General features: G+C 49.7%; 2 protein-coding genes across 2 annotated transcripts in view; both read right to left on the reverse strand.

Annotated features, from left to right (window-relative positions):
* The window catches only part of ITGA1 (integrin subunit alpha 1), a 115598-nt gene extending 90276 nt beyond the window's left edge, over window positions 1–25322 (reverse strand). The window contains exon 1 of the mRNA XM_064176482.1: window positions 25128–25322. Coding sequence (XP_064032552.1) covers window positions 25128–25155 — 28 coding nt within the window. The 5' untranslated portion in view covers window positions 25156–25322. The remainder of the gene's footprint in view (window positions 1–25127) is intronic.
* On the reverse strand, window positions 12401–15543 carry PELO (pelota mRNA surveillance and ribosome rescue factor). Its single transcript, XM_064176515.1, has 2 exons — window positions 14636–15543; window positions 12401–13218 (listed from the first exon to the last, which is right to left on the reverse strand). The coding sequence occupies exons 1-2, from the start codon at window positions 15359–15361 to the stop codon at window positions 12787–12789; spliced, it is 1158 nt and encodes a 385-aa protein (XP_064032585.1). The 5' UTR covers window positions 15362–15543; the 3' UTR covers window positions 12401–12786.
* Window positions 25323–27310: the final 1988 nt, after the last annotated feature.

Below are 27310 nucleotides of genomic sequence, written 5' to 3' on the forward strand. Positions count from 1 at the left end.
AATGGGCTGCCCAGGGAGGTGGTGGAGTGGCCATGGCTGGAGGTGTTGCAGCCAAGCCTGGCTGGGGCACTTAGTGCCATGGTCTGGTTGGTTGGGCAGGGCTGGGTGCTAGGTTGGACTGGCTGAGCTTGGAGGTCTCTTCCAATGTTGCTGATCCTCTAATTCTATGAACTGGGTCTGCTTAGTCTGGAGAAGAGAAGACTGAGAGGGGATTGAATCAATGTCTGTAACTCTCTGAGGGCTGGGGGTCAGGAGGGGGGCACAGGCTCTGCTCACTGCTGCCTGGGACAGGACAAGCAGCAATGGGTGGAAGCTGCAGCACAGGAGGCTCCAGCTCAACACAAGGGGCAACTTCTTAGCCTTAAGGGTCCCAGAGCCCTGGCACAGGCTGCCCAGAGAGGTTGTGGAGTCTCCTTGTGTGGAGCCTTTCCAGGCCTGTCTGGATGTGTTCCTGTGTGCCCTGAGCTGGATTGTGTGGTCCTGCTGTGGCAGGGGTTGGACTGAACGAGCTCTTTGGGTCCTTTCCAACTCCTGACATCCTGTGTGCCTGTGAAGCTTATCAGCTAGGAAATATTATTGCCTTGTGCAGGTGCTACTTGTTTAGGCCAAATGGAATTCTGCACAGTTTTGAGGTTAACCCAAGAGTGACTCAGTCATCTAAATTCAGTGGGAGGTGAGAGTGTTAAATAAGAACCTCCTTAAAGAGGCACAAAAGAACCTTGTGTGTCACACCTTAGCTCCCACAAGTCTGCTTTTGCAAATAGATGCTGCTTTGTCGTAGTGTCAACATCAGCTTCACAGTATCACAGTATCACCAAGGTTGGAAGAGACCTCAATTACAGCTTCATGAGCAGACAGTGGCAAAGTATCACCTACAGCTTTTGCTTCTGGACCTGCAGTGCTGATGCTGCGCTCTCTCTCTTCACTTTGGTTTGCAGTTTCCTTTGTCTGAAATGGACTTTGTGCCAATAAAGTTGCCCAGGAAGGTGGTGGAAGCCTCATCCCTGGACATGTTTGAGGCCAGGCTGGCTGAGGCTGTGTGCAGCCTGCTCTAGGGTAGGGTGTCCCTGGGCATGGCAGGGGGGTTGGAACTGGCTGCTCCTTGTGGTCCCTTCCAGCCCTGCCTGATTCTGTGATTGTAAACAGAGGAATGGCTCACAGCATCTCACTTCAGAGTGACTGAAGATGCCTCCTAAAGGAATCATAGGATTATACAATCAGCAAGGCTGGAAGAGAGCTCCAAGCTCATCCAGCCCAACCTAGCACCCAGCCCTGCCCAACCAACCAGACCATGGCACTAAGTGCCCCAGCCAGGCTTGGCTGCAACATCTCCAGCCACAGCCACTCCACCACCTCCCTGGGCAGCCCATTCCAATGCCAATCACTCTCTCTGCCAACAACTTCCTCCTAACATCCAGCCTATAACACATTTCCTTATCAATGCCTGAAGTCTGATGCCTCTCTACAAATAAAACACCCAAAACTTGTTTTTAATAAATCTTTAAAGCTCCTGGGGAACATCAGACTGGCAGAAGATCAGAGGGAAAGTACTCATTAAATCCATATCAGCTGCTTCATCTAAACACATTCAGAGGGCTGCAGCAGCTCTGCTCTGAGGACAGGCTACAAGAGTCAGGCCTCTGCAGCCTGGAGAAGAGAAGGCTTTGAGGAGACCTTGGAGTGGCCTTCCACTATGAGAAGGGGGCTCCAGGAGGGCTGGGGAGGGACTACTGACAAGGTCTGGTAATGACAGGATGAGGAGGAATGGGTTTGAACTGGCAGAGGGGAGATTGAAACTGGATGTTAGGAAAGGGTTCTTTGCAGTGAGGGTGGTGAGACACTGGCACAGGTTGGGGGTGGTGAGAGCCTGGCACAGGTTGAGGGTGGTGAGACACTGGCACAGGTTGCCCAGGGATCTTTGATCACATTCTGTGCTTCTGTGCTCCACAACCTCCCTGAAGGTGTTCAGTGTCAGGCTGGATGTTGCCTTGAGTGACCTGTTCTAGAGGGAGGTGTCCCTGTCTATGTCAGAGGGTTGAAACTGAGCTTTGAGGTCCCTTCCAACCTAAACCATTCTGTGGCTCTATGACTTCTCCTTGGTCAGTGCAGATGCCTCACTGGTGTCCCACAGGAGATACTGCAGTGGCTCTGTCAGGATCTGCTCCCAGAACACACACACTAAGAGTTGGTCTGAGACAAAGGGGGCTAACAGCATGGTCTGCTAAAACACCAGCAGCAACTGCTGCAGGGTGCAGGGCTGCTGAACTGCTTCCTGCCCACTGCTGGCAACCACATCACCTTCTTTGTTTTCAGGGTGAACCAATCCCATGTAAAAGTGAACTTTCACTTGGATTCTTCTGACTGCAAGGCTGTTCCAGCTTCTCATTTTTCCAGCACTAGGAAAATTCTGCTCTCCAATATACATTTATTCCATGACAGTTCTTATGTCAAAATAAAAGTGTGTAAAGGGGAAAAAATGTAGTCTAAAAAGTGTTCAGAAGTAAAAGTGAACATTTCAGTTACAAAATAGTACTGCCTGAAGCCCTGTGCTTGTTTCATAGAATCACAGAATCAGTCAGGGTTGGAAGGGACCACAAGAACCACCCAGTCCCAACCCCCCTGCCATGCCCAGGGACACCCTACCCTAGAGCAGGCTGCACACAGCCTCAGCCAGCCTGGCCTCAAACACCTCCAGCCATGGGGCCTCAACCACCTCCCTGGGCAACCCATTCCAGCCTCTCACCCCTCTCATGCTGAAGAACTTCTTCCTAACATCGAAGCTGGATCTCCCCACCTCCAGCTTTGCTCCTTTCCCCCCACTCCTGGCACTCTCTGACAGCCTCAAAAGTCCCTCCCCAGCTTTTTTGGAGCCCCCTTCAGATGCTGCAAGGCCACAAGAAGGTCACCTGGGAGCCTCCTCTGCTCCAGCCTGCACAGCCCCAACTCTTTCAGGCTGTGCTCACAGCAGAGCTGCTGCAGCCTCTGAGCATCCTCCTGGCCCTGCTCTGGACACTCTCCAGCATCTCCACAGTCCTCTTGTCCCAGGGGCTCCAGAGCTGGATGCAGTGCTCCAGGTGGGGTCTCAGCAGAGCAGAGCAGTTTGAAGCTAGCTGGGATATTTCAGTGACAAGCCAAATGCCTGGAGGTGTTTAAGGCCAGGCTGGATGTGGAAGTGGCAACTTCAACAGTCTCCCCTGAAGACAAAAAAAGCCCCAAGCCCTAACTATTATAGATTTGATTCATCCACTTAGGCAAGAAAGGCAAGTCTTCAAAATTAGGCAAGCTTGGAGTGAGAGTTGTCAGCTGTAACTGTCTATAGTCTGCTTCTGCTGCCTGAACACTTAATGAGGACTTCTGCCTCATAACAAAAACACACAGGACTATGCAAGTAGACTTGGATAAAACATACACAGCCAGCTTACAATTAGAGAATAACAGAATCAGCCAGGGTTACAGGAGAGCTCCAAGCTCATCCAGCCCAACCTAGCACCCAGCCCTGCCCAACCAACCAGACCATGGCACTAAGTGCCCCAGCCAGGCTTGGCTTCAACACCTCCAGGCACAGCCACTCCACCACCTCCCTGGGCACCCCATTCCAATGCCAATCACTCTCTCTGCCAACAACTTCCTAACAACATCCAGCCTAGACCTGCCCTGGCACAGCTTGAGGCTGTGTCCCCTTCTTCTGCTGCTGGCTGCCTGGCAGCAGAGCCCAACCCCACCTGGCTACAGCCTCCTTGCAGGCAGCTGCAGGCAGCAATGAGCTCTGCCCTGAGCCTCCTCTGCTGCAGGCTGCACACCCCCAGCTCCCTCAGCCTCTCCTCACAGGGCTCTGCTCCAGGACCCTCCCAGCCTTGCTGCCCTTCTCTCAACACCTTCCAGCACCTGAGCATCTCTCTGCAATTCAGGAGCCCAGAACTGGACACAGCACTCCAGGTGTGGCCTGAGCAGTGCTGAGCACAGGGGCAGAAGAACCTCCCTTGTCCTGCTGCCCACACTGCTCCTGAGCCAGCCCAGGATGCCATTGGCTCTGCTGCCCACCTGGGCACTGCTGCCTCCTCTTCAGCTCCTCTCTGCCAGCACCCCCAGCTCCCTCTCTGCCTGGCTGCTCTCAGCCACTCAGTCCCCAGCCTGTAGTGCTGCTTGGGGTTGTTGTGGCCAAAGTGCAGAACCCTGCACTTGGCCTTGTTCAGTCTCATCCCATTGGCCTCTGCCCACCCATCCAGCCTGGACAGGTCCCTCTGCAGGGCTCTCCTACCCTCTAACAATGGTTTATGATATTGTTGATTGTGTTTTAGTAGTTTACTTAATTGAGTTCTGAGGCTCTCAAGAGGAGGAAGTCTAAACCCTTGCCCTTTAACTGACTTAACTTGCTGGCCTGGTTATCTTGACAAATACTTCTTCAGCTGAAACATTCTGATACCCTTAAAGAAACCCAAACCCAAAGCCAAACCAACCAACAAAATCCTCAAACCAACGAACTTTCACCTTTTTTCTTTCTTCTCTTCTGGCTTTTTCTCCTCACTGAGGGCCTCTTCAGAAACTCTGGAAGGTCTGCTTCCATCAGCTTCTGTTTATTTATTTTCATGTCTGACTAGAAATTTTTCCTTTCCTTATTAGGCCAAGTGCCAAGGCAACACAGAGAGGTGTTTGTTTCACAAAGCACTGCACACTGCTCTTGAAGAAGAAGGCAGCTTTCAGACGGGCAGGAAAGGAGACTACCTTCTTTCACAAGCCTCAGCTGCAGCCCTGGCTCCACACGGGATGCCTGCAGTGCAGCATGGTCAGAAGGCAGTCACTCTCTGCTGACAAACTGAGCAAGGTCTCAACATTTCCACCAGTGCCAAGTGGTGTCCCTCAGGGGTCAGTGCTGGCACCAGTGCTGTGTAACATCTTTGTCAGTGATATGTGGAGAGGACTCGAGTGCACCCTCAGTGAGTCTGCAGAGGGCACCAAGCTGTGTGGCACAGTCACTTGCTAGAGAGCAGGGATCCATCCAGAGGGAGCTGGGCAGGCTGCAGAGGTGTGTCCAGGTCAACCTCATGGCATTCAACAAGGCCAAGTGTAAGGTCCTGCACCTGGGTGGGTGCAATCCCAAGCACAGCTCCAGGCTGGGTGGGGAATGGCTGAGAGCAGCCCTGAGGAACAGGCCCTGGGGGTCTGGGCTGATGCAAAGCTCCACAGGAGCCTGCAGGGTGAGTGCAGCCCAGACACAACCCTGTGCTGGGCTGCAGCAAGAGCAGTGTGGGCAGCAGGGCAAGGGAGGGGATTCTGCCCCTTGCCTCTGCTCTCCTCACACCCCTCCTGCAGTTCTGGGGGCAGTTCTGGAGCCCCCAGCACAAGCAGCACATGGAAGTGTTGGAGCCAGTGCAGAGGAGGCCACCAAGATGCTGAGAGGGCTGCAGCAGCTCTGCTCTGAGCACAGGCTGAGAGAGTTGGGGCTCTGCAGCCTGGAGAAGAGAAGGCTTGGAGGAGACCTTGGAGTGGCCTTGCAGGATCTGCAGGGGGCTGCAGGAGGGCTGGGGAGGGACTATTGACAAGGTCTGGTAATGACAGGAGGAGGAGGAATTGGTTTGAAGTGGCAGAGGGGAGATTGAACTGGGTGTTAGCAAGGAGTCCTTTGCAGTGAGGGTGGTGAGAGACTGGCACAGGTTGCCCAGGGAGGTTGTGGAGCACAGAATCACCCTTTGTGATCTTTGATCACATTGGGTGCTTCTGTGCTCCACAACCTCCCTGGAGGTGTTCAGGACCAGGCTGGTTGAGTCCTTGAGTGATCTGTTCTAACAGGAGGTGTCCCTGCCTATATTGGGGTGTTGGAACTGATGATCTTGGAGCTCTCTTTCAATCTCAACCATTCTATGATGTCAGCTTGAAGCCTGAGAGCTCCTTGCTTGGACACCAGTGTCTTACCCTCAGCTGAGGATAAGTTGTTACTACAGAGTGCAGATATTCCAGACACTGAGTGCAGCTCTCTGAGAGGAAGAGCTCTCATGCTCAACACAGCATCTCATGTTTTCCATTGCACTGCAAGTTTTAATCTTCCCTCATGTCTCTGGAACTTGGAAAAGCTCTCTCAGGAGGCAGCTGCTCCCTTTCTGCCTCTCACCGCTGAACAGCATCTCCTAGGTGCAGCCTGGGAGGGAAGGCAGCTGCTGCGGCAGGAGGCACGGTGGTCCTGGCAGACAGCTGCTGTTCTCACAGCACCATTACCTGACTAAGGACTATTTCATCTTCCCTCAGCCTTTCCATCACAGAATAGCAGTTTATACTCAGGAGAGGAATAAACTGTGTGAGACAAGCACTCTCTTTACCACGCAGGATGTAAGTGGAATTATGGCAACTATTAGGGCAAGGTAGAGAAACGCATTTAATTTCTCGGTACTAAATAATTGAAGTCATGGGACTGAAAGTATCAGGGCAAAGAAAATAGAACAATCTCTGAAAGCTGCAGCAGATCGTGCTCAAGACCCCAAGTGGTGTGCCCCAAGAATCAGTGCTGGGCACAGTCCTATTTGATATCTACACTGATGATCTGGAGGAGAGGATTGAATTGTCCGTCAATGAGTTTGCAGATGCCACCAAGTTAGGAGCAGCTGTGGAGCTGCTGGACAGTAGGAGAGCCCTGCAGAGGGACCTGGCCAGGCTGGATGGGTGGGCAGAGGCCAATGGGATGAGACTTAACAAGGCCAAGGGCAGGGTTCTACACTTTGGCCACAACAACCCCAAGCAGCACTGCAGGCTGGGGCCAGAGTGATTGAGAGCAGCCAGGCAGAGAGGGCCCTGGGGGTGCTGGGTGAGAGGAGCTGAACAGGAGGCAGCAGTGCCCAGGTGGGCAGCAGAGCCAATGGCATCCTGGGCTGGCTCAGGAGCAGTGTGGGCAGCAGGACAAGGGAGGTTCTTGTGCCCCTGTGTTCAGCACTGCTCAGGACACACCTGGAGTGATGTGTCCAGTTCTGGGCTCCTCCATTGCAGAGAGATGTGGAGGTGCTGGAAGGTGCTGAGAGCAGGGCAGCAAGGCTGGGGAGGGTCCTGGAGCACAGCCCTGTGAGGAGAGGCTGAGGGAGCTGGGGGTGTGCAGCCTGCAGCAGAGGAGGCTCGGGGCAGAGCTCATTGCTGCCTGCAGCTGCCTGCAGGGAGGCTGTAGCCAGGTGGGGTTGGGCTCTGCTGCCAGGCAGCCAGCACCAGAACAAGGGGACACAGTCTCAAGCTGTGCCAGGGCAGGTCTAGGCTGGATGTGAGGAGGAAGTTGTTGTCAGAGAGAGTGATTGGCATTGGAATGGGCTGCCCAGGGAGGTGGTGGAGTGGCTGCGGCTGGAGGTGTTGCAGCCAAGCCTGGCTGGGGCACTTAGTGCCATGGTCTGGCTGGCTGGACAGGACTGGGTGCTAGGCTGGACTGGATGAGCTTGGGGGTCCCTTCCAACCCGACTGATTCCATGATTCTATGAACCACTGCAGAGACACTCTCAAGCATTTGACAGCTACTGGACATGCTGTAGGCAGCCCTTGCTACCAAGCTCTTCCTATTCTACATCTTTAGTTGTAGAGGAAGCTCCTAAACCTGCAGCATGAATCATTCAGTCAGCTACAGAAGCGGCTATGAGCTATGAGTTCTTAGTCACTTCTGACACAAAGGCACCACTTCCTGTGAGGAGATTATGTCTCCCTTTGCACAGACATGTACATATTTGCACATCTATTTTGCATTTCTTTGTTGTAAAATCCTTTCAGTGAAAGCTTGGACAGAAATGTTTGTTAGAGCCATAGAAGCAGCCAGGGTTGGAAGGGACCAGGAGGATCACCCAGTTCTAGGTGAACATCTAAGGGTTTGTATCGAGACTGCATGGGAAATAATCTGTCTTCAGAAGTAGATTTGCTTGGCTGAAACCAGGTTTAAAACATTTTTTTGCAACACAGAAGCCTCCTAGGGGCCTTTTGTCCCTGAAATGTGAGGAGAGCTGCATTGTACTGGGTAGGAACAGTCTCAGCCTTCAATTATTTTCTCATCCCATTGAAATTAGAAATCCAAAACTGTCTCCTGCATCTCAAGAGATATGCTTGAGTCAGTTGTGGTTTAATTATCCCCACCAAAATACAAACATATACACAGTGTGGAAGCAGACTCACCAAAGGCACTGGCAGAAAAGGGAGCATCTGCAGCCCAGTGGCCACAATTCAACAGAAAAGGGATTATTTGCATCAACCTTTGCATTAAGCTTTGCACATCTGTCCCACATGACTCCTTAAAGCCCTAGCCTCTTTCTTTGCTATTCTTGTCTTGGCTTTGATTAAAAATTCCACTTTGGACCACAGAAACAACTTCCCATCAAGTCTGGTATGCACATTCCTTAAAAGGAGGACTGGTTTGGACTAATTAATGGTCCCTAATGGAACGACTATTTTTGTCGGTGGACTCATGATGATCTCTAATCTGACTTCTAAGTCTTTACAGAGCAGCACGAGAGCAATTACACCAGCTGTGAACTCATTTCCCAAGCATTTTGGGAAGCATTTCCCCCAAGAAAAGAGGGCAATAACTTAGAGATTGATACAGCAAATCCTGACAGGAGCTGGCAAGGCTTGAAAGCTACTGCTTCACATTGCGTCTCCCAAAAGACGCTGCCTTGGAAGCATGGACTGCTCTAATATCAGCCCTCCCCTTTCTGGTACAGCCCTCAAGTGGGACAAGAGCAGGAATTACTTTCAGACAACAGAACAAACAAGTATAACTTCAGAGGCCTTTTTCTCACACTCTGCTGTAGGCTCAGGCACCTTAAGAAACTCTTTTCACAGGATACTGCACTGCATTTCTAAAGTCACTGTGCCTGGAGGTGGCACTCAGTGCCATGGTCTGGTTGCTTGGCCACAGGTGGGTGCTAGGTTGGTCTGGATGAGCTTCCAACCTGGTTGGTGCTATGATACTAAAACTACCCATTTCAGAGGTTTGCAGAGAACGTGCGCCATGGCTTGGCTGTTAGCCTGGACACATTCCTTTACACTCTGTATCATGCAAGAACTTATCCTTCAGTCAAAGTCAATGCCCTGCTTGAGTCAAGCAGGAAAAAATGTGGCAGGGCTAAAGGCTGCACTTTATTAAGCAAGTCTTTGGGCAACTGTCACACAAGAAGCTCCACAGCCTGTGTTTACTTTTTCTACTGCTGAGAAAGCCCAGACTCCACTCAGGCAAGAGCCACATCTGTATCATTCCCCACATTAACACTGCTTGAATCATAGAACCATAGAATCAAGCAGCTTGAGTACTTGAAGAGTATCTATGGACAAATACCTTTGCTCAACACAGACCATGATGTCTGTGTGTAGATAATGCACATAGAATCACAGAATCAAGCAGGTTGGAAGAGAGCTCCAAGCTCACCCAGCCCAACCTATTGCCCAGCCCTGCCCAACCAACCAGACCATGGCACTAAGTGCCTCAGACAGGCCTGGCTTCAACACCTCCAGGCACAGCCACTCCACCACCTCCCTGGGCAGCCCATCCCAATGCCAATCACTCTCTCTGACAACAACTTCCTCCTAACATCCAGCCTAGACCTGCCCTGGCACATCTTGAGGCTGCCTGCAGGGAGGTTGTAGCCAGGTGGGGTTGGTCTCTTCTCCCAGACAACCACCAATAGAACAAGGGGACACAGTCTCAAGCTGTGGTGGTGGAGTCTCTGTGCCTGGAGGTGTTGAAGCCAAGCCTGGCTGAGGCACTTAGTGCCATGGCCTGGTTAGTTGGGCAGGGCTGGGTGCTAGGTTGGGCTGGATGAGCTTGGACCTCTCTTCCAACCTGCTTGATTCTGTGATTCTATGATTCTATGTGCATTATCTACACACAGACATCATGGTCTGTGTTGAGCAAAGGTATTTGTCCATAGATACTCTTCAAGTACTTGAGCTGCCTTTAAATGTAGAACAGCACTGGAACTTTGCCAGGTCAAGCATCTGCAGCTACTGAACAGTCTACTTCCAATACCAAGCCCTTAAGCTGCTTCCTGGAACAGAATGCATTTGTCTACGCAGTGATTGTATATTTATTTTACTGCAAAAATGTTTACCCAATAAAAAAACAAGACAAAAAACTCAAACCACCACCCTTCCACGCTCTGCTTCCTTCAGAAACTTACTGGCACGATGCAATGACTAAAGAAAGGAAACAGCCATAAATCATGGTTCGTGCAGGATGCTAATGCTAGGTGAATCCAGCTGATCACTGTGAGCATCTTAACAGATGTTTGATGCTGTCTCTCCAAAACACCCAGCAAGCAACAAAATGGCTGCTCCGTTTCCTTAGCCTCAGGCTACCACAGGCTGTGCTAGTTTGAAGCTAGCAGGAATATTTTGGTGAGGAGAATTAGATGCTAGGCTGTGAAAAGGCAACAATGGTGATGTCTGCTGCACTCATAGGCTTGCTGAGATGGATAAGAACAAAAACACAAACACAGATAACAGAGTTACTCTCTCTGGCTCTGTCTGCCTTCCTTCTTTCCCTAACCTGCTGTCTAACTAACCCTTTTGAATCATAGAATTCATACACTCAACCAGGTGGGAAGAGACCTCCAAGCTCATCCAGTCCAACCTAGCACCCAACCCTGGCCAAGCAACCAGACCATGGCACTAAGTGCCCCAGCCAGGCTTGGCTTCAACACCTCCAGGCACAGCAACTCCACCACCTCCTTGGGCAGCCCATTCCAATGCCAATCACTCTGACAACAACTTCCTCCTAACATCCAGCCTAGACCTGCCCTGGCATGACTTGAGGCTGTGTCCCCTCGTTCTGTTGCTGGGTGCCTGGCAGCAGAGCCCAACCTCACCCGGCTACAGCCTCCCTTCAGGTAGTTGTAGATAGCAATGCTTCCTAAGCCCCAGCTGATTCCTCAAACTCACCTTGAACATAGGGCAGTGTCTGGGATAAGATAGAGGGGTAGGAAGGAGGTGTACGAGTGGTTGGGACCCCCTCCTGGGGACTCTGGCTTCTGGCAGGGCTGTTGTGTTGCTGTATTACATTTAACTTGTCTATTTCTGTCTCTAGCTGTAAATATTGTAAATACCTGCTTGTATCTTGTGCTGTAAATATAAAGCTTCATTCAAATTTCCAGCTCAGCTGAATCTGGTCTGGGTGATTTTCTTAAGAGCAAGGGGGCAGATAACACCCAAACCATCACACAAGCATGAAACAGACTGACAAACTTGCCACTGTAACCTTCCTATATTACACAGACAAAACATTTCACATTTTCTTCTTCAAAATGTAGTACCTGCAATGAGTTTGGGCTACTCATACAACTGACAAACAGCTTGATTTGGATCTCAAATTGCTAAGACACAAACTAGCTAATAGCCTGATATACTACAATTCTGAATGCAAGTATAGTTTGTGTACAAGTGCAACAACGTATAAGAAGAAATGCTAATATCCTAGCTTACCCCAAAGAAACTGCCAACTTTGTTTGGAAGGTGTGAGCCTGCTTAAAGCTGTAATGTGCTGCATATATTCACTGTAGGTCAGACTCTTCTACCCCTTGCTAACAGGTAACTTTATACGCAGCAGCAGTCAGGGTGCCTTCCAGCTTCCAAAGTGTATATTCAGTTTAGGAAGGTTTTGAAAAGAAAGGGACAGAGATTTTAACTTAACCAGTCCTAACTGCTGAAGGAACCATGGTATGACTGGTGGCATTCAGCATCACTCAAGACAAAGGCATACAGCTCATTAATGTAGTTTGCCTATGCAGTGGCTGGTCTCCTCTGCCAGGCAACCAGCAAGAGAAGGGGACAGGGTCTCAGGAGGGGAGGTCTAGGCTGGATGTTAGGAGGAAGTTGTTGGCAGAGAGAGTGATTGGCATTGGAATGGGCTGCCAAGGGAGGTGGTGGAGTGGCCGTGGCTGGAGGTGTTGAAGCCAAGCCTGGCTGGGGCACTTAGTGCCATAGTCTGGTTGCCTGCCCAGGGCTGGGTGCTAGGTTGGGCTGGATGAGCTTGGAGCTCTCTTCCAACCTGCCTGATTCCATGATTCTACCTGCTGTCTAAAGATTCCTCATGGAAAGGAGGGTCTTAATTCTGTTTTTTTCATAGACTCAGAACTCAGACTAAGTAACTCCAATGGCAATTTATCGGAACATAACCAGTAAAACACATCACAGCTTCTCAGCCTTTGGGACAACCTTCCCAGCACTCCAATACCTGAAATGTGTGCACTGCACACAATGTCTGCACAATACAGATTGTCTGTATTATGACAGAAAGGGTTAACTGATAGGGTTCTGCAAGATTTATGGACGTGTTTCACAGAAATATTTAAGTGACTAGACTCATCATGCCACAACCCCTCCCCCTCTAAGATTCTTGATCCCACTCCTGTGCCACATCTTTGGGAGGACGGCGAGTTACTAAGAAGATCAAGCACAGTTTTGATAGGCCTTGTGTGAACAAGTTTACATTTATTTTGCAACTCTTCTCAAGTATTTGAACAGGCAGTCCCACATTCACTTTCTCCCTCTTAGTGTATTACCTTTCCATACACATTTCAAAGCATTAAGCTGCCACTCTGCCCTCATGTGCGGCCTTGGGTAGTCAAACTAAGTTTCCTGTACTCCTGGAGGTCCAGAGCGTAACTTGCAGTATACCAATAGTCACTATGGCAAAACAGATATCCCCATGAGTGTGCTGAGCAGAGCTCAGAACACTATAAAATAGTTCTGTGTCTTGGCACACACACAGACAGTACTTAGCAAGGGAGGGCACTTCATTTCAGCGTAACTTGGAAAGTGACCTGTGACGTGACACCACTGTGGTCAATCCTCCTCAGAGCTAGACTCATCTTCCTGGTCCGAGAGCTCAGCAACAGGGAAGCGCAGGATGGCTGCCACCCCTGTCAGCTTGCCCAGCTGCTCCCCAGACACGTGAAGGCTGGAGAAAATGCGCACTGTGCCCATGTTCTCCCGCACGCTATCTACCAGCCTAACGTATCGGGCGCGCGCCGCCACGTCCTGGTGCCGGAAGAGCTCGTCGCTGATCAGCAAAGTGTCGATGGCCATGGCCTCGTTGGCCTTCTCGACATGCTTGAGGCCATAAAAAGCCCGGTCAGGCTCGTGCTGCAGCATCTTATAGAAGTCATCTAAGGCTTTGACCTCGCCAGCTGCCTTAGTGTCAGAGAGGCGGCTGGTTACAGCTGGGTCACAGAGGGCTTCCTTCAATGCATACTTATGTCCCGAGGAAGAGTGTACCTACAGCAAAAGATGACATTATTTTATTTCATTAAATAAAAAGGACCATTTTCTTGGTTATCTGATCACAAACACAGCACTTATCTTGATAATAATTCAAGGAAATTGCCTCTTTCTTGAAACCTACATCATTCTTTCCTTAAAAGGATATCACCTGCAACCTACAGACTAAATTAAATCAGCTCTGCTGTATTGTAAGAAGTGCAGGAAAGCTTTTTCTCTTATTCACAGACTAGGTTAAGCATATGAGCTGTCAGAGAATCACAGAATTAACCAGGTTGGAAGACACCTCCAAGATCATCCATTCCCACTGTCCCACACTTCCCTGCTCTACACAGTGCATGTGAAGTGTCCTGCCAAGTATGATGACACTTGTCTCACTCGGGCACTGAGAGGGGCAGAGGGAAAGGCAGTGCACTGGAGGTGTTCAAGACAAGACTGGATGGGGCACTTAGTGCCATGGTTTGGTTGACTGGATAGAGCTGGGTGCTAGGTTGGGCTGGATGAGCTTGGAGGTCTCTTCCAACCTGCTTGATTCTGTGATTCCAACCCATCAGCCAGTCCCATCCAATCAACCAGACCATGGCAGTAGATGTGTCACTGACAGTCCCCAAGATAGAGCCACTAGAAACTGCTAAGAAATTAGGACTTAAGCCTCTTTCACTTACAGCATTCAAGATGAGGAAGACCTTGAAGAAGAGGTGCAAAAAGCATAAAGTCTTGCACAGCTCCACAGCTACTATGCTTGCAAAACTGTGAAGTATATTAAAACTGATCACACATACTGTGATCACTTTGCCACAGATGCAACAGGAGGCTTCTTCATGCAGTGTGGCTCCCAAACGTTGTGACCACTAAGTATAGAGACAAGTGCTCCGTCCTTTTGCACTGCACTCACTCCTACACAAGTATCCCTACAAAAAGAAACTCTTATTTTAGGCTCTCAGTTTGCCTGTTCAGCTGACAGCAGGAAAAAAAACCCACCCACTCAGTGAGATGACTTGGGGACAGTAAAAAAATCCTACGGTCTGAATAACCTTTAATTATGTAGCACAAAACTAAGTACAAAATTAAGTAACCTGAACCATATGCAGGTACTGTGTTTTCTCTGGTTAAACAAACACAGCCAATGAAAAACCCCAAACGATTTTCCAACTTGCACTTCACTCAATCTGCAGTTAAACATGCCTTTAAAATATGCAACAATTTCTCTAATCCATATTACAGTGTCCTAGGAAGAAACCAGCCCTGCATCTTGCCACAACCTTATAGTTTGGGTGTCACAATTTCTCTGTGATGCTCAGACAGAAACTTCTCTAGTAAATGAATTATTTACCATCACCCTTATAATTATCTTATCACAGACGAACTTCCCAAGTGCCTTTTTACCCACTCTGTAGACTGTTTAGCTCCTTACCTGTAGGAACTTGGATCTGTTCTCAAGCAGCAGCTTATTGTCAGTCTTGACTGCCTGCTGGAACATGTAATCACAAAACTGCTCCCGGACGAAGCCTGGGCTGGCCACCAGCACACACTTCACCACCTCAAAGTTGATGTGCCGCTGGATGGCTTGCACCACCTGCTCGTAGAACCTCTCCAGGGCCCGGTCGTGCTGACTGCAGTTCCCTCTCCGCTTGCGGGGGATGTTCACCTCCACCTTGGCACGGGTCAGCGTCATGCTCGGAGTGACCAGGCAGACATGAGCTAAGCCCTCCTGCATCACCACGGCCGCCACATCGGCACTCCAGGCCGGGTCACAGGCCTGCTCGATGCGCTCCAGCACCACACTGTCCCACTGCTTCTTCGCCAGCGTGAACTGCCGGTTGGGCTCCAGCTCGATGGTGTGGTAGGCTCCCATTTTGACATACTCGTTCTCCTGGATATTGGTGCCCTTGACTCGCAGCTGGCAGGCCTGCGAGTCGAAGTCGATGGCCTCCACGCAGAGGGTGAGGGTGGTGCGGATGCGGTTGCTGCCCACGCTGCCCGTGGCCGACTCGGTCTGCACCTTCCGGATGGTGGAGGCCCGCAAGCTGTCACCCACCTGCAGCAGGTTGTAGGTGTGCCACATGTCCTCAGGCTCCTCGGGGATGAGCGTCACCTGCCCCGCGTTATCCTTCTCCAGGTCCTTCCTCACCAGCTTCATCCTGCGGGCCTCTTGCGCCTCTGCGCCCCCTCGGCTTCCGCGCAGCCGCGGCGGCAGCGCCCAACAGATGCACCGACAGGCCTAGCACCACGATGAACCGGCGCTGCCGCGGGCCGCCGCAAAGCCTGGGCTCAGCCTGCGGCTCGGCGAGAACGCTGCCGGGCGCCCCCTCCGCGGCGCTCACCCCGCAGCGGCGCAGGCGCAGCGCTCCGCCGGCGCGGGGCGCATGCGCGCAGCCCATCCCGAGCGGCCGCGGCCGGACGCGCACCGCCCCGGGCCTCTGCGCGCATGCGCACGGCGGCGCTCGCCCCTCGGCCGCGGGCAGCGCGGGCGCGGAGCTGCTGCTGGGTTGGGGTCTGCCGGAGCGACCCGCGGCGTGCGCAGCGGGCAGCGGCCGGCAGCGCCCCGGTGCTCGGAGTTCGGGGGAAGGGAGGCAGGCTCTGTGCAGCTGTGTGCGCAAGGCAGGAGGGGCTCTACATTAAGTGGTGTACCAGAGGCGCTGGGCGGGCGGCGCCGCGCGGACCCTCCGCTGCCTCCTCACAGACACAGCTCAAACTTCCGCAGCCTCTTGACACGGTCCTCACGTTTGAGATGAGGAAAACAAGCACGCCAAAAGGGAGTAGTTGTGGGAGATGACAGTTCGAGATGGATCACAGGATGTGATGGATCACAGAGAGAGTGATTGGCACTGGAATGGGCTGCCCAGGGAGGTGGTGGAGTGGCCGTGCCTGGAGGTGTTGAAGCCAAGCCTGGCTGGGGCACTTAGTGCCATGGTCTGGTTGGTTGGGCAGGGCTGGGTGCTAGGTTGGGCTGGCTGAGCTTGAAGGTCTCCTCCAACCTGGGCGATTCTATGTCGACTTGGAAGGCACCTAAAGAGATCAGAGTCCAACCCTCCTGCCGGAGCAGGACCACACAATCCAGCTCAGGGCACACACAGCACATCCACAGAAGGAGGCTCCACAGCCTCTCTGGGCAGCCTGTGCCAGGCTCTGGGACCCTTCCAGTCAAGAAGTTCCCATTGTGTTGAGCTGGAACCTCCTGTGCTGCAGCTTCCATCCATTGCTGCTTGTCCTATCCCAGGCAGCAGTGAGCAGAGCCTGTGCCCCCCCTCCTGACCCCCAGCCCTCAGATAGTTATAGACATTGATTCAATCCCCTCTCAGGCTTCTCCAGACTAAACAGCCCCAGATGAAGAAGGAGATGGCAAAGGTATGGCTCAGCAGGCGTTTTCTGGGTGAATGGGTGCTGTGGTACCTCAGAGTCAGGGAGCACAAGCAGCACTGGCAGCTCTTACACTGAACAACTTGGACTCTCCTGGTTAAACTTTTGAGTTACACTTCAACCTATACTGAACACTTGACCTGCTTCCCGAATCTGCTAGCTGGTCAGCACCTGAGCAGCTTCAGTGAGAAGGATGTTTCAAACGAAGTTTAATGCTGACAAACACAAGAAATATCACAGTATCACAGTATCACCAAGGTTGGAAGAGACCTCATAGATCATCAAGTCCAGCCCTTTACCACAGAGCCCAAGGCTAGACCATGGCACCAAGTGCCACGTCCAGTCCTGCCTTGAACAGCTCCACATGCCTTGTGCAACCACAGAGATAACTTAAATTATATTTGCAAGGAAAAGGGACCTGGGCAGACACCACTGTGATGGTTTGGGTGTTCCCTGCCCCCCTCTCCTACCACTCAGGAAAATCACACAGACTGGACTCAGTCGATCTGGAAATTGAAGAATGAAGCTTTCTATTCACAGATCAACACAAGACACAAGCAGGTGTTTACAATAGCTACAGCTAGAGACAGAAATAAGTTAGAAAGTGATACAGCAACACAACAGCCCTGCCAGAAACCAGAGTGCCCAGGAGGGGCTCCCAACCCCCCTGCCACCTCCTCCCACACCTCTACCTTACCCCAGACTTTGCCTTACACTTCAAGGTGAGTTTAGAGGGTTGGCCAGGGGGGTTAGGAAGCAGAAGGATTAGTCACACAGACAGCAGGTTAGGTTAGAGAGAAGTGCAGTCCCAAAGACAGAGAACAAACAACTCCCCTATTTATGTTTATGTTCTTGTTCTTACCCATCTCAGCAAGCCTATGAGTGCAGCAGACATCACCACTGTTGCCTTTTCACAGCCTAGCATCTAATTCTTCTCACCAAAACGTTCTTACTAGGTTCAAACTAGCACAACCACACAGCTCAATTTGCAGCTGAGACAGGTTTAGCAAGCCAGAAATAGTATCTTTTATTTTTTTTAAGTCATTATGCAAGTATTACAGCTTATTTTGAAATGGTGCATGGCACTGGGAACTCCAGAATGAGTGTTGCTAATTTAGAAGGCATGAGGAAAATAATGAAGAATGGAAGAAATGCTTCCATGAAGAATGATTGAAAATAACAAGGATCTGAGGAAGTGGGAAAATTGATGTGCCTTGATGAGTGTGTCAGAGAATCATAGAATCATCCACGCTGGAAGAGAGCTCCAAGCTCATCCAGTCCAACCTAGCACCCAGCCCTGGCCAAGCAACCAGACCATGGCACTAAGTGCCCCAGCCAGGCTTGGCTTCAACACCTTCAGGCACAGCCACTCCACCACCTCCCTGGGCAGCCCATTCCAATGCCAATCACTCTCTCTGACAACAACTTCCTAACAACATCCAGCCTAGACCTGCCCTGGCACAGCTTGAGGCTGTGTCCCCTTGTTCTTTCCCTGGCTGCCTGGCAGCAGAGCCCAACCCCACCTGGCTACAGCCTCCCTGCAGGCAGCTGCAGACAGCAATGAGCTCTGCCCTGAGCCTCCTCTGCTGCAGGCTGCACACCCCCAGCTCCCTCAGCCTCTCCTCAGAGGAGCAGCTGCACTAAGTCTGGAATGTCTGCACACTCGCTCTGATGATTGAAAAGCAAGAGCACATCTTTGTAGCGATGAAAATGACCAATCTGGAATTGTTCAGAGGGAGAAGAGAGCTTCTGGTTTCTCTTAGTTAGTCCCCTTTTTGAAACAAACACCACCAAAACCCCAAACCAACAAAAACCCTCAAAGCAACCAGAAAACCACACTGTAGGTGATGGCATGTACTGACTTGGAAAGGCTTTGCAATCAAGGATTTAATGGCATAGGAGGCTACTGTGCTCAAACAGATTCTGCTGCTTCCCATTCCAGCTGCAGGCACAAATTTCTCCCAAGGAGCTGGCACTGGCCAGTGACTGTGACAGGACGCTGAACTCAGAGCTGGCCCAGCAGCATGCATTCCTTGTCTCTAAGCTTAATACTGATGTGAAAACAACTTTATCAGATATTACATAATGGGACTTATTTATGAGACCTCGAACTCTCTTCCTGTGAGTACACATGCTTCACTCTGTTAGCATGAATAGTTTCACAGAAGGAAGCTGGACCACCCAAGGGACTATAACATAAGCACACATACAGATGTTTAATTTGGGCTTGTACACGCTCATGGCTTTGTGGTTTAGGCAGAGAGTGTGCATCCAGCTTTTTTCTCCTTAGGAACTCCTTAGACTTACCTATGTGAATACCACATGGTGAGTTTATGGCATATTTCCTTTATCTTCTTCCTGACTGTACCATGGCAGAGTGTACTTCATGCTGTTTTTTGAAGAAAAATTATCTGCAGTACATATTTACCTTCTATTTTATTTATTCCTTTTCCCTGCTGTGTACTTACAAACTTTTCTTTGCTTGTTAATTCCAGTGCAGTACCTACAAGCAGCCTCATGTCCCTGGGGATGTGATATATGTTAGATGAAGGTTGCAGATTGGCATCCAGCACCATCCAGTAGAAGAGAAACGTTCAGGTAAGGCAAGCAGATAAACTTGCTGGGCTTAGTAGAACCCAACACAAACCACAAAACCCGACCCAACACAAAGAACAACAACACTGTAAGGAAGTTGCTAGTCAAGGCATTAAATTGACTCTTCCAGGAATCATAACCTCATAGAATGGTTTAGGTTAGAAGGGACCTCAAAGATCATCCAGTTCCAACCCCCCACCGTAGGCAGAAGCATTTTGAAGTGTGCTGAAATCATTTCTCAAACCAAAAAACCCCAAACCAACCAACAACAAGAAAACCCCAAAACAGAAAACAAACAAACGAAATGAATAAAAAACCAAAGCAAAAAGAACCCCAACAAAACCAACCTACAAAAGCTCAAACCAAAATAGAAAGAAAAGACAAAACAAGAGGAAAAAAAGTAAAACAGCTAAAAAAACCCAACAAAACCAAACAACAGCAAAAGCCCAAAACAAAACATAGAAAACAAACAGCTAAAAACCCCCAACAAAACCAAACAACAGCAAAACCCCAAAACAAAACAGAAATAAAAGGAGATGAAAAAACAACAAGCCAAAAGACCTAAAACCCCCCAACAACACCACCCAACCAACAACAAAAACCCAAAACAATATAGAAAAAGCAAACAAAATGGAAAAAAATACAAAAAAACACAGAAAAAGAACAAAAAATCCCCAAACAAAAGACCACAACAGAGACAGAATGAGATGAAAAAACAACGAACCAAAACACCTAAAAACCTCCCAACAAAACCAACCAAACAACAAAACCCCCAAACCAAATTGAAAAAAACAAAATAAACCACCAAAAAACCCCAACAAAACCAACCACCAACAAAAGCCCAAACCAAAACAGAAAAAAAAAAAACCCAAATTTAAACAACCCAGAACACCAAAAAACCCTCAACAAAACCTAACAACAGCAAAACCTCAAAGCTAAGCACCTAAACTCCCCCAACAAAACCAACGAGCCAACAACAAAAGCCACTAAAAGAATAAAAGACAAAATGAAAAAACAACAAACCAAACCACCTAAGATCCTCAATCACACCAACCACACAGCAGCCAAAACCAGTAACCAAACCAGCAAACCACCTGGAAGACCCCAACAAAACCAACCACACAACGGCCCAAAACAGAAACCAAACCAAAATGAAACAACAAACCAAACCGAAACATCTAAGACCCCCCCAGCAAAACCAACTACACAACAGCCCAAAACAACAGAAACCAAAACAAGATGAAAAACCAACAAACCAAACCACCTAAAAGCCCCCAACAAAACCACTCAACAACAAAAACCTAAAACAAAACAAACAAAAAAAAAATGAAAACCAAAACAAAACACCAAAAAGAAAAAAAACCTAACAAACCCACCAACCAATCAACAAATATCAGGAGGTTTTTCAGAGTTATGAATAGTGATCCAGAACTATTTAGTGGCAGCTGTGCATAGCATCATAGAATCAGTCAGGGTTGGAAGGGACCACAAGGAGCAGCCAGTTCCCACCCCCCTGCCATGCCCAGGGACACCCTACCCTACAGCAGGCTGCACACAGCCTCAGCCAGCCTGGCCCCAAACACCTCCAGCCATGGGGCCTCAACCCCCTCCCTGGGCAACCCATTCCAGCCTCTCACCACTCTCATGATCAACAACTTCCTCCTTACCTCCAGCCTCACTCTCCCCACCTCCAGCTTTGCTCCATTCCCCCCACTCCTGCCACTCCCTTTATGATGTACCTGTCATGACTGCATTGCTTTCTACAGCTACCTGAAGGGACATTGTAGCCAGGTGGGGTTGGGCTCTGCTGCCAGGCACCCAGCAATGGAAAAAGGGGACACAGTCTCAAGTTGTGCCAGGGCAGGTCTAGACTGGATGTTAGGAGGAAGTTGTTGTCAGAGAGAGTGATTGGCATTGGAATGGGCTGCCCAGGGAGGTGGTGGAGTCACCATCCTTGGGGGTGTTCAAGAGAAGACTGGATGAGGGACTTAGTGCCATGCTCTGGTTGGTTGGCCAGGGCTGGGTGCTAGGTTGGGCTGGATGAGCTTGGAGGTCTCTTCCAACCTGCTTGATTCTATGATTCAATGTATCCATGGTTATTGGGTACTGTTGTTTGCCTGAACATGCCAGAGGATGGTCAGTAGGAGAAAAACATTTCCAAACAATTTAAGAACCTATAAGTTCATACTGATTTTGCTGACCTCAGGGAGAGAAATGAATTTGGCATCACCACAGTCAAAACAAGTTAATACTTGTGTCCACACACAGTTTTAACACAGAGGTTCAAAAGTGCATGATCTGTTCTAGTCCATTAAGTGTAGTAGAACTGCTCTGTTCTTGCTGCTTTTTTCTTTAATCCCAGCGCTTTTTAGGTACTAATAATTGCAGCAATTTTCAGACTTAGGTGTGGTACCAGTGAGGATAAAGATGGTGATAGCATGTTCTCATGGGGATTTTGGAGGTATTCTGGTTTTGCAGGAGTACCATTTTCAAAGCATTTGAGGTGCAGTGGTTGGGTATTGACCACCTACTTTATGAAAATAGGTTGTATATGGATTTTAGAGAAGGAGAGGCCATGGTTACAGGAAACACCCTCTGCCTCATGCTGTAGGCAACTTAGCAAGAGTTCAAGCAAACATGCTTCTGTCCTGCATAAGTCTTGGTAGACACCTGCAAATACAAGGAGAAATCTGCCAATAATCACACAATCACAGAACTGGAAAGGACCTCAAGGATCATCCAGATCCAGCCTCGATGGGCAGGGACACTTCACATTAGATCAGGTTGCTCAGAGCCATATGCACCCTGGCCTTGAACGTTTTCAGGGATGAGGCTGCCACCACCTCCCTGGGCAACCTGCCCCAGTCTTCCAGCACCCTCATAGTGAAGAACCTCTTCCGAATGTCCAATCTGGGTCTCCCCACCTCCAGCTTTGTTCCATTCCCCCCAATCCTATCACTGCCTGATACCCTAAAACGTCCCTCACCAGCATTCTTGTAGCCCCCTTCAGATACCAAAGGCCATGACAAGGTCTCATCAGAACCTTCTCTTCTCCAGACTGGGCAGCCCCAACTCTCTCAGTCTGCCTCTTTAGGAGAGGTGCTCCAGCTCCAGATCATCTTTGTGGCCCTTCTCTGAACATGCTCCAGCACGTCTGTATCTTTCCTGTAATAGGAGCTCCAGAACTGAACACAGTATTCCAGGTGGGGTCTCACTAGAGTGGAGTAAAGGGGGAGCATCACTTCCCTTGCCCTGCTGCCCACAGTTCTCTTGATGCCACCCAGGACATGATCATATTTCTGGGCTGCAAGTGCACACTGGTGGTTCATGTTGAGCTTCTCATCCACCAGTACCCACAAGTGCTTTTCACAGAATCACAGAATCAGTCAGGGTTGGAAGGGACCAGAAGCAGCATCTAGTTCCAAACCCCCTGCCATGGGTGGGGACACCATCAGGCTGGCCTAATATTCATGTCATAGAATCACAGAATCACTCATGTTAGGAGAGAGCTCCAAGCTCATCCAGCCCAATCTATCACCCAGCCCTGGCCAGTCAACCAGACCATGGCACTAAGTGCCCCAGCCAGGCTTGGCTTCAACACCTCCAGCCACGGCCACTCCGCCACCTCCCTGGGCAGCCCATTCCAATGCCAATCACTCTCTCTTCAGGACTCTCGGGCATTAGTGTTGCAGAGCAATGGAACATAAAAGATAAAGATGGAGGAATAAACTGGGGAAAACACAGAGGGGTTTTTCATGCTCTCCCTTTACTCTGTGTCCATCCTGCCTTTGCAGGCTCTGGTCAGAAGCCAATTCAGTTTCTGCATACAGTGCTGACTTTATAATTATTGGCCTTTTCTATGACAAAGATGGGCTCTCTTAATCAGTACCAACAACATGATTGTCATGAATGAGGGAACACTCAGAGGAGGGAGCAGGCTGTGCATAAAACTAAGCTAAGAAGCATTAAAAAGTAATGGTACCCTTTGGCCCAATTTCCGTCTCCCTCCTCTGTTGAAACATAACGGCTGGAGAAAACTTTATCAGCTCTCTAGTCAAAACTTACACTGAGGCCAGATGAGGCAAACCTCAACTATCAAACTTCGCCAAAGCTTTCAGTGAAGGAGATCATGCAGGAATGGAATTTTTTGCAACCTTTTCTAGCTATTCATTACCCGAAGAGTCAGGGAGTTCTAAATATTTCCTGAGTTTTCTGCACGGCGAGATGCACTGATTTCTGGTTGTCCTTCCCTGGATGTGGAAAGTCAACTGTTCATCAGTCTCTTTATAAACCAATGTAGGAAACATTAGAAAGTCTGAGTGCTCCTGCCAAACAAAGACAACACTGATATCTGGAAGAATAGTCTCACTAGAAATACGTCTTAGAAATGTTCAGCACTTTGCCCTTAGTCATTACTCTTTGAGATAAACAAACCTAAGCCATTCTGGTTTTGGTTTTTGTTTTTTGTTTTTTCTTCATAGGTCATTTTCCTCAGCCCTTATCAGGCTTGTCACTTTTCTGTGCACTTCTGCCTGTTTGTCTGCATCTGTGAGACTTCCTCTACTCGAGTTCTCAGAGGTCTCACCCGCATCAAGTTGAGTTAAAAGAACAATCTTTCTTTTCAAAAGAAGAGGCGTACATAACTCATTAGCATTTATTTTTGTTCAGCATTAATTCTAAAACTCCTTTGGCCTTACATTTGTGACATTTGCCCTGCTTGTGGAGGACCACTTCTCTTACCTACCTGAGACAATTGGAATCCCATTCCCTGTATCTGCAGTGCTTCCTCTTATTTCTAAGGGTGTTGTATCTCACAATGGTTTAAAATAAAGCAACGAACCCAACCAAGCAACAGAAACTCTCAAGCCCCTGACAGATGTGGGTGTGGGACACACCCCCCACCCTTGAGATGTTTTCCTGCCTGACAGTAAACCTTGACAATTATCTATCAGTAATACCTGTGGCAACTTTGCAACTCCGAACCATAGCTTCAGCGCGCTAAATGGGTGTTACTTTACAAAGCCTGCTCCTGTGGAGGAGCACCAATCAAAGTGTCCTTCGCCCAGTATCGCTGTTTAATGCGAGTAGCAAAGACATCCCTATGGCACACCGAAGCACTACATTTAGATTTCCACGTTTTCTGTGTGTGCTCTTTCTTGCACAACAGGCAAATGCAGAAAGAGTCCAGTCTTGCCTTTCCCCCACTTGCTGCTGCCTGCATTTCGACGATTCTTATGAAACGAACTGCTTTCCTCTGCACTGCCGCAGGTTCCCTGTGTGCTGTTTGCCAGCTCTAAAGCTGCTGGGGAACTCGGTGTCCAAGTTTGCAAGCATGCCAGTATTGCCTTAGCCTCTTTCCCATTTCTTAGCTGCCCCTGGTTTCAGACCCAGAACGTTACCACAGGCTGACTAGCTAGGGGAAATCGTTTCTTGCTGTACTTGCCTTACTAGAAGGGCAATTAAATCCCTAACAATAAAGGAAATCCTAAAAGGAGCATTACATATTCCATCTCTGGATGAACTCATCTTTCTGAAGTTAGCTGAGCGCACTTAACTGCTCCCTCACTTCCCGTTCTACCCCTGAGCACATCCGAGCGCCAAGGAGAGGCAAACAGGAAAGCCACCTCTCTTCCAAGCCAGCTGCGGTTGCGGTGTTTCCTCTCGCCCAGCCGTCCGCACCTAGCCGCCCGCCTCACCACCCACTGCTTTTTTGATCAGCTGAAGGATTTACGTTTCCAGAGAGAAGCCAACTGAGGAAGTCCCTCACGGACTCAGCTGGAGGGCAGCTCTAGGCAGGGCATTCGTGGGGCAGAGGCGGGTGGAGGGATCGGGGAGGGGGAGCGCGGTGCTGCGATGCCAGCCGCCAGTAGCTTCACCTCCCTCCCGCAAGCAGCAGAGCTGCTTTCCGAACCTGGGTCTTCAAAGCGAGGCGGAAAAGGAGCTTTCCTCACCTGTCAGCATCCAGTAGGAGGCAGCCATTCCTGGGCTGCTGCGAGCCCAGGGCCGAGGGCCGTGACGGCGGGAGCGGTGCTGCCGCGGGAGCGGTGCTGCCGCCGGCGCGCCCGGCAGTGCTGCGCGTCGAGTGGAGCTCAGCGCTCTGCACCGCCCGCAGCCGAGTCAGGCATTTCCTGTTTGTTATTCAGTCTTTATGTTGTTTCTCCGCATTGAGGAGAATTTCGCTTCCTCCCCCCGCTCACAACTTTCCTCCCACCTACCCTCCCAAGACCTCTGAGCTTTAGAAACCTCCCCGTAAGATGTACAAATAAAGCCAAACCTCTCCCCTCTAAGCCTTCAGCTACGGCCCTCGGAGAGCACGGCAGACCTTAAAGGGACATCTGCCCGGTCATAATTAATGAATGAGTTTCCTGCCGGCCAACCCCCCTCCCAGCAGGGCAGGCGAGAGCTGGGTGTGCTTCACAGCCACCTTCTCGGCTGGAGGAGCACGTCGTGGAGGTAGGGAGTGTGTGTTTGGCTAGTCGAGTTCGGTTTCTCTAAACGTTACCCCTCACAAGCACACTCTGGGGCCGGACGTTTGCCTGTAGGAGGAAGCCAGCCGCCCCCTCCCCGTTCTCAGCGGCTTTGGGGGCGCAGTAACTCTTTAGGCGGTGGACCGTTTTGTCGAAGTGTTTGGCGTCTGCCTGACCTTTGCAGCCTTGAGGAAGCGACAGGCAAGTGCCTTTGCCCTCATCTGTGTTTGTATGGCATCCCTTCCCCCTCTTCCCCTGCCCCCTTCAATGACTTCACTAGTAAATAAGTGACTAAATCGCAGAAGTAAATAATCAGCCAGATTCAAGCCTGCGAGTAGAAGTTTTCGGGGTTCGTTTAGCATAGAGTTTCCTGCTGGACTGTTCATCAGCGATGCTCAGGTGGAGTCATCCCTTGAGCAGCCTGAGTTCTCACAACCGACCTAGTGAAGAGTCCTCTCGTTGTTGATAGAGCAAGGTACCTCAAGCAAGAAAAGGAAACGTCAAAAACCTCTACCAGGAGTTTTCTCTTTGGACTGGAGCAAGGTATTTCGTGACTTAAGTAGGAGTTAATGGAATTTTTCTAAGCTCCTCAGGCGAGTGAACTACAGCTGTTAATCATTACTGCAGTGCTTAAATCCATCTTCCCACTTGATTTTGTGCAAACACTTTAGATGCACTTTTACTTACTTGTAGGTCTGTGGAAGCTGTAGAAAGCAGCACGTAGGCTGAGAGCTGGGTTCAAATGCCCAGGGCCTGATTCAGTGACACTTCAGGCACATGCCAGCCTTTACCCATTATAAAATACATTCAAATTAACCACTTGGGACTTGCTGGGACTTGCTCAGAGTTCATGAAATTAAGCAGAAGTGTAACTTTTGCTGCTGCATGAGGATGTGAGCTCTGCTGGTATCGCTTTAACAGACCAGTCACATTTTTCTTGTTATGGATAAAATTAAAGGAAACCAAAATGCTATCCAAATTTAAAGAAGACTGATATTTTGGAAGAAGCTGTAACTTCTATTTTCCACTTCCCTCCCCCCCCCCCCCCCCCCCCCTTTTTTTTTTATTCCCCTTTCCCAAGGGAGTTGTTATATTAGTGCTGCTAATTTTACCCCAGTTTGAAAGGTGGCAGTAACTTGGCTGCGTTGTGGTGGTGTTTGTATTCCCTTTCTGTCTGTGTACCCTGTCTAAATGCATATGGAGAAACTGAATTTGCTTTCCAATCATAGTGAAGGATTCCTTTCTGTGATAATTCACAATTAAGTCCACTAGAGGAAGAAATGGCAACTGAGGACTTTCTTGTGGATTTAAATCATCACTTCAAGCATCACCTGTTAAAAGTACATGCAATACTTGATACATTGTAAGTCATACAATCAGTCAGGGTTGGAAGGTACCACAATCAGAATCATAGAATCAATCAGGTTGGAAGAGACCTCCAAGATCACCCAGTCTAACCTAGCACCCAGCCCTGCCCAACCAACCAGACCATGGCACTAACAGCCCCAGCCAGGCTTTTCTTGCACACCTCCAGGGACAGTGACTCCACCACCTCCCTGGGCAGCCCATTCCAATGCCAATCACTCTCTCTGACAACAACTTCCTCCTAACATCCAGCCTAGACCTCCCCTGGCACAGCTTGAGACTGTGTCTCCTTGTTCTGTTGC

This window comes from Pogoniulus pusillus, chromosome Z (genome assembly GCF_015220805.1).
Source record: "Pogoniulus pusillus isolate bPogPus1 chromosome Z, bPogPus1.pri, whole genome shotgun sequence".
In the NCBI taxonomy this organism is placed as follows: domain Eukaryota; kingdom Metazoa; phylum Chordata; class Aves; order Piciformes; family Lybiidae; genus Pogoniulus; species Pogoniulus pusillus.